General features: G+C 39.2%; 1 protein-coding gene and 1 long non-coding RNA gene across 2 annotated transcripts; one reads left to right on the top strand and one right to left on the bottom strand.

Moving 5' to 3' along the window:
- The first annotated feature begins 891 nt into the window (after nucleotides 1–891).
- On the top strand, nucleotides 892–6399 carry LOC103704872 (GDSL esterase/lipase At1g71250). The gene is made up of 5 exons (XM_039133561.1): nucleotides 892–1415; nucleotides 2457–2584; nucleotides 3208–3453; nucleotides 3769–4024; nucleotides 4232–6399. Exons 1-5 carry the CDS (start codon nucleotides 1154–1156, stop codon nucleotides 4450–4452), a joined length of 1113 nt encoding a protein of 370 aa, XP_038989489.1. The 5' UTR covers nucleotides 892–1153; the 3' UTR covers nucleotides 4453–6399.
- On the bottom strand, nucleotides 3457–6616 carry LOC120113040. Its single transcript, XR_005514804.1, has 2 exons — nucleotides 6417–6616; nucleotides 3457–4032 (listed from the first exon to the last, which is right to left on the bottom strand). It is a non-coding gene; the product is annotated as an uncharacterized LOC120113040 (long non-coding RNA).
- Nucleotides 6617–9060: the final 2444 nt, after the last annotated feature.

A 9060-nucleotide genomic window follows, 5' to 3' on the forward strand; every position in this document is an offset into this window, starting at 1 on the left:
TTTCACTCTCTCAATCTCCATAGGGATAAACACCCTCGCCTGAATCCTTAAGCTCAAATTTTCTTACAAATGGTGGATATTGAAGAAGGTTCTGGCATTTCTCAAAGCCACAATGTTTGACACAAAGGAGTTGCTGAACAGCGAAGAAAGCATTGCAATCAGATTCCCTGGAGGTTGAAATAACTTTGATTTACCTCGAGAGATATATGAGCCGTGACTAAAGTGATGATTCTTCCTCTGTTGACCAATGATTCACAGATGGAGTAATTGTCCACACAACATATCCATCCACAATCTAACAAAATATCAAGCATGGATTGGGGTAAGCATAACAGTCATTCAGACCATACATTCACACCAACAACACTACTAGAGGACGAGATGAGATGGTGCTTTTCCTTTGGGGCTGATTTCTACTTCAGCACAGCATGCACTAGAATAGGAATATGTGAAGGACGGGCAAGCACCAAATCATGAAGACTACATGCTATTACCAAAATTCAAGAATTTGTCTTTAAGTACAGTAAGACTAGTGCTTTATGCCCTCAATCTTTTCTCATCATAAGAACCGAGCAACTGCATTCAGTATTGACTTAGAAGTAACATGAGTTTGAAAAATAGAAAAGATCCTTGTCCTTCCAAATTTTTATATGCCTGTCATCATTATTAAGAAGAAAGTCATGCCATGGCCACCTTACACTTCTATCAACTCCATACTGGTGAAGACTCTCTCTCTCTCTCTCTCTCTCTCTCTCTCTCTCTCTCACACACACACACACACACATGCACGCTTCATGTGTTTGTGTTTAATAATGAGATATGAGTACGTTAAAGGTAGAACTCTCATGAACTGTGCTTGTCATTTACCATTCTTGGACTGTTAAGCTGCAAAGAGCATTGCAGAAGGGAAAAAAAAATTGACTTAGAAAAAGCAAGAATCTGCTCATGTAACGGCTGAAACTAGGAGTAAAGAAAGCAGAAAAGTTGTACCAAGAAACAAGCATTTCATGAGCTGCGCTGCTTCTACGCTGGCCGTTTCAGACAGATCTTCCCTCGTCTCTTATTGTTATTAGTATATATCCACAGCACGATACTATGCATATTAGCATAGTAATCGATTTTAGCCATTATAGATCAAGTAAAACTGGTGAAGATGAGCTCAAAGAATGCTGTCCACTGGCTTCTCATCTGGCATTTTATCGCCACTTTTGTGATTCTCCAGTGCTCAAGCCAAGTGGTGGGTGAAGAATCACAGGTTCCAGCCATGTTTGCCTTTGGAGACTCCTTGATTGATGATGGAAACAACAATTACCTAAGCTCCATTGCGAAGGCCAATTACTACCCTTATGGGATTGATTTCTTTCAAGGGCCTACAGGGAGATTTTGTAATGGGAAAACCGTAGTAGATGTCTTGTGTAAGTTTGTTTTTTAACTTTCATACCATAATCATTTGTTGCCTTCAACAATCCAATCTCAATATTTTAAAATATTCAAACCATTTTCTCCTATATATTGTTTTTATTTCTTCGCTTCTACTTAATTTTTTCCTACTAACAATTATATTCCATCTTCAACATGGAATTGCTTATTGTTTCAAATGAAGCTATACAACTAAGATTCTTTAGTCAAAACTCATAAGAGCTCCGAACTCAATCGTACTTTTGAAACTATCTCCCCTTCCTAGAAGAAAAATGAAAACACATTTAACAAAAAGAAAAAAAACTTAAGCAACACAATATTGGGCCTATTTCACTTAGCCTGGCCCCTGCTGGTTTAAGTGAAAATGGTTCCCCATCTCAGTCTACAATTGCTCTCTAGAAAAACTTGAGCCCAAGTTAGTCCCTGGCTCTGTAGGCCTAGTTGATGACACATTGAACCTAGCCATGCTTGATGGGCTCTTCTGCCCCATACCTGAATTAACTTAGACCTGATCCATGTTCGAAGCTATGAACAGGTTAGGGCTGAGTCCCGAGATAAGTTCTTACTCCAATTAGGTTAAGATGCGGATTTATCATCTATGGAACTCACTAGATCTAATCTGACAAGGCCTGATATGACACCCCACCCCCAAAAACAGGGGGGAAAAAAGAGTGAGGGTGGTGTTTAAAAGTCTAGATCCATGCCATGACTTCAAACCAAATTAGACCAAGTGATAGATCGGATATGAGTCTACAAAGTAGAATCTAGATCAGATATGGGTCTACAAAGTAGAATCCAAGGCCAATTTAGGTCCAATTTGAATAAAACTGGCTTGAGACCAGATGAAACCCATTTGCAGTCTTATCTATCCAGATTGAAAGGATGAAAGCATGCAGACCAACCGTTTTTGCTACGGGTCCAAAAAGAAAAAAAGATTCAAGCTGCATAATATACAATTATAAGCTAAATTTATGTCATACTACTGGGTGGATTTTCATAGGCTATGGTTTGAAATGTGATACCTTTAATCTTTCCAGGTGATCTTCTGGGTCTTCCATATCTCCCACCATACACAAGTCCTGGCTTGAATGGAACGAGATTGCTTGGTGGAGTGAACTATGCTTCAGCAGCCGGGGGCATCCTTGATGAGACCGGCCAATACCTAGTATCATTCTTGTTCAACTCTTGGCTGAATAAGTTGTTTAATGATGGACACAGCATACAAAACCCTGCATGTCCAAAGTCCGGTATTTCTTGATCCAGACTTCTATATGGGTGGAGCAGACCTAGATCCAATTTGACTTAGACCCGACCATGTCTGAAGTAAAGATTTATCTATCATGCATGAGCTCAAATTGGATGTGGAGCTCATGAAATTAAACTGACAGAATGAAACTCCAATAAACCCGATTTATCTGACAAAAATTAGTTGAAATTTTTCACTTTAAAACTTGATCCAACCTGACTGAGATCCACTTGGACCCACCAAGTGATACGACAGATCTGGGTCTAAATCTTAGCCTGAAAGCAGTGTAGGTGGGATCTAGGTCAAACTAGATCCAGATGCTAGCCAACCCACTGGCAGCGCTAACATTGCTAATGGAGGATAATAGACCATGACAAGGTAAGCTGCATGGTAGCTGAACCACCAATGTTAGCCCTGATCACTCCCCAGTCAGGATCTTTAAGACTCTGCGGGAAACAGTACACCGTTTATGTGCAGTAGGCCTACTTCTGTTATCCTATAGTTTTTACATTAATCTCATTGATTTCATTTGTGAATGGCAGGGAGAGAGGTTTAGCCTAAATCAGCAGGTGCTGAACTTTGAAAACAACTTAAATGAACTGAAGACACTGATGGGTGGTGAAAGAAACCTGAGCCAATACCTTGCAAGGTCCATCGTGGTGATGGTTTTTGGCAGCAACGACTACATCAACAACTACCTTCTGCCACCTCAATATGCTACCAGCTACAACTACACCCCCGAGGAGTATGCCAACCTCCTCCTCAACCACTACACCAGACAGATACTGGTATTGAAAAACAATGTGATCCAGCTATTTATTAGTCATGCGACAGAATGCATGTCATTTCAGCTAGCAATGTTTTATGGACTAACAATGCGATCATATGGCTGGTTCCAAGTCATAATGGATAAAATTGGGTACAAACTACCTACTTCAAATCTAACAGGATAAACAAATTTGCACAGAAAGTAAATATCTGAGGAACATCTTTAAGAACAGTGCCTTAAAACATTGTAACAAACATGTCGCCTAATTCTATCAAGATATACCTGCATTATAGTAGGATGTCTTCAATTGTCTCCAAGCTGTTCTTTCTTGCAGGCACTATACAGCGTAGGTCTAAGGAAGTTTGTCCTGGCAGGAGTGGGGCCCCTAGGATGCATCCCCAACCAACGGGCCTCTGGGCTCACCCCAGCTGACCGATGTGTTGATCAGGTAAATCAGATGGTTGGTCTCTTCAATGTGGGACTGAGATCACTGGTCCAACAGCTGAACACTGATCACCCAGGGGCAATTTTTGTATATGGCAACACATATGGTGCTCTTGGAGACATCCTCAACAACCCAAGCACTTATGGTAAGTCACTGCATGGAAACAACATAGCAGCATACTCAAAATATTTGTTAAACAACTTATGGAGAACATAGTGCATGTAAATCTAAATAAAACAAATTAGCATAATCGAAAATAACCTGTTAAAAAGATTTTATAGAGAAGAAGGCCTATGAATCCACTAAGTTTATTAATGAGCTGATCAAGATGTCTGAGTTTTACTGGAGGCAGGTTTCACGGTTGTTGAAAGGGGTTGCTGTGGGCTGGGAAGGTTCCAGGGGCAGATCACCTGCCTTCCATTTTCTGTTCCCTGCCTCAATAGGAGCCAACATATCTTCTGGGATGCTTTCCACCCAACACAAGCTGTGAACTTAATCCTCGGACAAAGGGCATTCACTGGACCTCCTAATGACATGTACCCAGTCAACGTGCAGCAGCTGGCTCAACTGTAATTGAAGGAACTTTCTATATGGTTTTTCTACTAGTATTAAGTATGCTGAAATATAAAGCAGAAGCAGTATCTATTTGAATGTTTGTTTGGTTGCATATATAAAATATATTCATGCGAGTTAACAGCTAGGACTGTGTGAATCAGAACAATGTTGCTTGGTACCTCTTATTTCACAGTGTAAAATACCAGAAACTCCAGTATTTTTGGAAACTTCATTTCTGAGTAGACTGTCTAACTTCAAGAAGTCATGAAATGCATGTTGTCTAGTTTCAAATATATAACTAATTTTTTACTCTTATGCATGTGTTTAAATGTGCATTTGCAATGAAATCATCTAGTCGTATGCATATTTTCTAGTGTATATTAACAACTTAACATTATAAAACAGCAACTACTCAAACAGTAGATAAATATATCATGGAGATTTTTCCCTTACACAGCCTGTTGTATGAATCCTTGTACTCAAGGACAAAAAATAGCGTCACTTGACACTATTGTATCCAATGGAGCAGATAATAGGCCCAAAAATTGCAGTGTACCGATGATCAAGATGAGTATTAACAGAGAACTCACTATAGAGTGTCGCCGGCAATACCTCAGAAAAAAGATCATCTCAGAGACTTAATTTTAAGATCTACGCAGAATTTCAATTGCACATTGTTTAATCTTTTACCCTCCAACAAATGAAAAGGCCTTTTTTAGCCTTTTCTTCTGTTTCTGCCTGTGGCTTTCAGTTGTTATTGACAAAAAATCTCAGACACTGGGACTGAACGATAAAATGAAAAAAAAAATGTTCTTTGGTGTAGTATACCAACACAGCTCTCCCAGTGATAGTAACAAAACTAAGAGGAATTGAATTTAGAATGGCAGGTCTTGGATTTCATATACAATTGGAACAACAAACAAATATAACAACACAAGTTAATCAAATAGAAGCTTAAATTGGTAAAATAAAAGGGATGTAAAGTTAAGCTGAATAGTGAGCAATGGGCTTCTACGCACTAAGAGATCTTCACGACAAAAGTCATGATATGCAAAAGTTTTCTATGGTATTAATACACTTATTAATGTGGTATTTATGATTTTTCTTCTGTAATATTACATTATAATAATATGTGCAAGGGTATGGTTTAAATATGAAATGTTTCCGAATTCAGTCAAATGCATTTCCCAAACAAAAAAAGCAGGAAGTAAACCAATAATCATGTCAGCTAGAAGATAGCATTCCTAATATATTTTATGGTTATCCATTTAGCTGACCTGCAAAGACTCCGAAGCAAAATAATTTAATTGGAAATCACTAGTCACAGGAACCTGGCACAGTCATTTTCGGCAGTTTACCACTAGAATAAAGAAGTTGAATAAGGATTTGTTTTTAACTAGACAGCTTAAACTTCTAAACCGCTTATGAACTACAATGCCATTAAGAGTTAAGAATAATGACTTCGATACCTTAGAACAAGAGTATGAACCTTAACTAAAAAGAATTATAGATGAAGGTATAAACCATCGAAACTTGTGCATTCCTCCAAGCAACTTGCAACATTAACATCAAATTAAATTCCTGGCAAGACAACTTCGTGTAAAGGGGTGACCCACCATTAACATCAAATTAAATTCCTGGCAAGAATTTTTCTAATCAATGCCCTCATCATGGAGAGTATCTAGGGCTAATCCAATTTTGCGTCACTATCCCTCTTTGCCTACACGCCAAAAGAAAAGAAAAACGATCTTTTTAACAGTAGAATGTAATCGTCAGGCAGGGTCTCCAGTTGATACAAAAAATAAACAGATTCACTTCCCTTGTTTGAACCGAAAGAATGGGGGGAAAAATAAATTAATTAAAGAGCACAACTTTATGTCCTAATCAAATAAAATATGCCGATTTTCAGCTTTTACCTTCAAATTTACCCAACAGTTAAGACATTGAGAAGAAGAAGAAGAGCATTGAAAGGAGATTAGTACCTGGAGGCATGATGCCCTAAACCCTCAATCCCTCCGAGAATCTCAGATTGCTCCCCTTCGATATCGCTGATGAGGTCCTCGGTGAATCGGATTTGGGCTCCTGGTGTACGCCCGCCGAGGATTAGGGTTAGGGTTTAACTGAAGAGAAACGAGATGAAGAGAACGAGCTCAGAAAGGAGAGCGGAGAAAATTTCGAGATTGATATGTAATTTAAAATTTGTATAGAAGGTTATTTGAAAATATACATTGTCAACGATTGAACTAGTTCCGGCAAGGGGCGTAACGACACTTGTTCGAACTGAGATGATGACTATTTCCAATTAGCTCCCTACTTGGGAATAAATTATAATAGGTTATCATATCATTCGCTGTTTCGGTTTTAGCTAGTCTCGTCGCGCGGACAACCGGAACCAGCTAAAACTGATGAGAGGATGGTTCACCTGACCGTTGGAGTGTAAAATTTCAGAAAGGTCCCGATTTCATGGATTAATTTCAGATCTCGATTTCAGCTACTTCAGGCAGGCCTATTGACCGGATAAAAAAAGGACGATGCTTATCCCTAGTAGACCCTATCTGTGTTTACAATTACAGATAGGTTTCTATTTTAATTCCTGAACTAGTACCGGCAGCCGTCTTGACGCTGTGGTTATTTGTATGGAACACCCTATCTTAGTTAAATTTGCAGATAAGGGCTTTCATTTCATTCTTGGTCTGAGTTTGAGGTGGTCCCAGCGAGAGGCAAGCACAAAGGAGCGGAAGCCAAGACAATGACAATTTGTGTCGAACCCTTGGATTTGAAATTATAAATAATTTCTCACATAATTCCTTAAACTAATCCCGACACTCGACTTGCAGGGACTGGTTACATCTGACATGATACTGATTTGAGCACAAACCCCTGCCCGAGTTTAAATAAAAGGAAGAGTCTTATTTCATTACCCGCCACAGTTTGAACAAGTCCTGGTACGTGGCATGAAGAGACTAGTCATACGTATGACCAAAATTTTTTGGTTTGCAGAAAACCTCCTATATTTGTCTAAAGCAGTTTCTCATTACATTCAGCTGCTGAGTTTTAACCGCTGTGTATGAGACCTACAAGGACTGGTTAAAACTACAGATGTGAATCGCGTCCTCTAATCCAACTCTTTTTACGGCCTATCTACATCCTCTTTCATTCAGGTAGTTAACAAAGTAATATGGTGTCTTATTTCTTTCTTAATGCAAAATCAATAACTACTGGCACAAGTTGCACTCTTAATTTTTTGCTGATATACCTCGCAATCTTTACATTTCAATCCATTAGTTTCCATTGCCTTTCTTTCTTTCCATAGTACAAGCTATGCAGCATAAAAGACATGCAAAACAATTAAAGTTTCCATTAGAAAATTTTGAGAAAAACCTAAGAAGTCGAATACTTCTCTGCCAGAGAATTTATTGAGGGCATCTCCTATGCGAGGAGAGTACTGAAAACAGACAGGATATACCTGGAGAGGGACTCCTCTACAATGATCGGATTGGATACGGAAAGCGGACCGATATAGGAATGGCCACCCACTAATTTGTGAGACCCACAGAGAGATTAGGGATTTGGCTTCTTTCCAAATAGCGCATGTGTATCGGAAGACAAACAGAGTCGCGGACTGGATCACTTTCTACGTAGCTCGGTACTCTAGAGAGCTCTTTTGGACTAGTATCATGGAGGTTCCTCCTTTCTTGTATCATTTGGTTGCTTCTGACTTGGCAAGTTGTACTCATATAAGAACAATTTGAATGCCGTTTTCTACCAAAAAAAAAAAAAAAACTTCAAGTAATAGCTGGATAAAAGATTTTAACGAGATTAAAGATGTTAGAAGGCCTTCAATTTGGGGCACATATTGAATTAAACGATGACTTAGAAATGGCGCATAGCGTTTTGCTGCCAATTTTAAGTTTACTGCTTTTCAATCAGATGTCAATGACAAACATAGGACGGTGGTAAATGCCAGCTTGCCGCATAAACCTCCCAAGAAGTAAGAACCTTACAGACTAGTTACAACAGGGCAAATCAGTTAACAAGTCATACATCTGTTAACAAATCGACATACAGCAACTTAGCAGCTGTGAAACACGGCTTGGCCTTGAGAAAATGCATTCCTCATGATATCCACAATGGCAAGCAAAATGCCTCACCACCTTAAAATTACTACAAACAAACTGGAGTGATCAGCATCACCCTGCAAGGTGTTCATTTGGAGCTCTTACCTGGGCATCTAAAGCATTGCGCAAGTTCAAATTACGTAGGAGGCGGGTCTAGAATCATAATATTGCCCGCATTCTATCACCGGCAGAACAGAAAGCAGTGATGCACCATAATAACACTGCACGATGCCATCCTCTCACATCCATTCATTCACTGTTCACTGGGCAGACAATCCAAGAAATTTCTTTTGAGTCTTGCGAGCGAAACTACATGCACCTCAAATTGAAGGTACAGGGGCCAAATGCTCGCAACTCAAAATGCACAATAACTTGAAATACTCAGTAGACCATAGCTCGAACACTTTCTTGCGATACGTCAGCCCGAGATCAAAATAGCCACATGGCAAATTACACCAGCAACTTCAACGCCAATCTCTTTATCTATTGAATACTCCCGATCTAACAT

Source organism: Phoenix dactylifera, chromosome 14 (assembly GCF_009389715.1).
Source record: "Phoenix dactylifera cultivar Barhee BC4 chromosome 14, palm_55x_up_171113_PBpolish2nd_filt_p, whole genome shotgun sequence".
In the NCBI taxonomy this organism is placed as follows: Eukaryota; Viridiplantae; Streptophyta; class Magnoliopsida; order Arecales; family Arecaceae; genus Phoenix; species Phoenix dactylifera.

Coding starts and splice junctions, on each gene's coding strand:
- LOC103704872 (XM_039133561.1), top strand. CDS start 1,154: ATGAGCTCAAAGAATGCTGTCCACTGGCTTCTCATCTGGCATTTTATC. Junction 1,416..2,456: donor AACCGTAGTAGATGTCTTGT/GTAAGTTTGTTT, acceptor TAATCTTTCCAG/GTGATCTTCTGGGTCTTCCA. Junction 3,454..3,768: donor ACTACACCAGACAGATACTG/GTATTGAAAAAC, acceptor TCTTTCTTGCAG/GCACTATACAGCGTAGGTCT.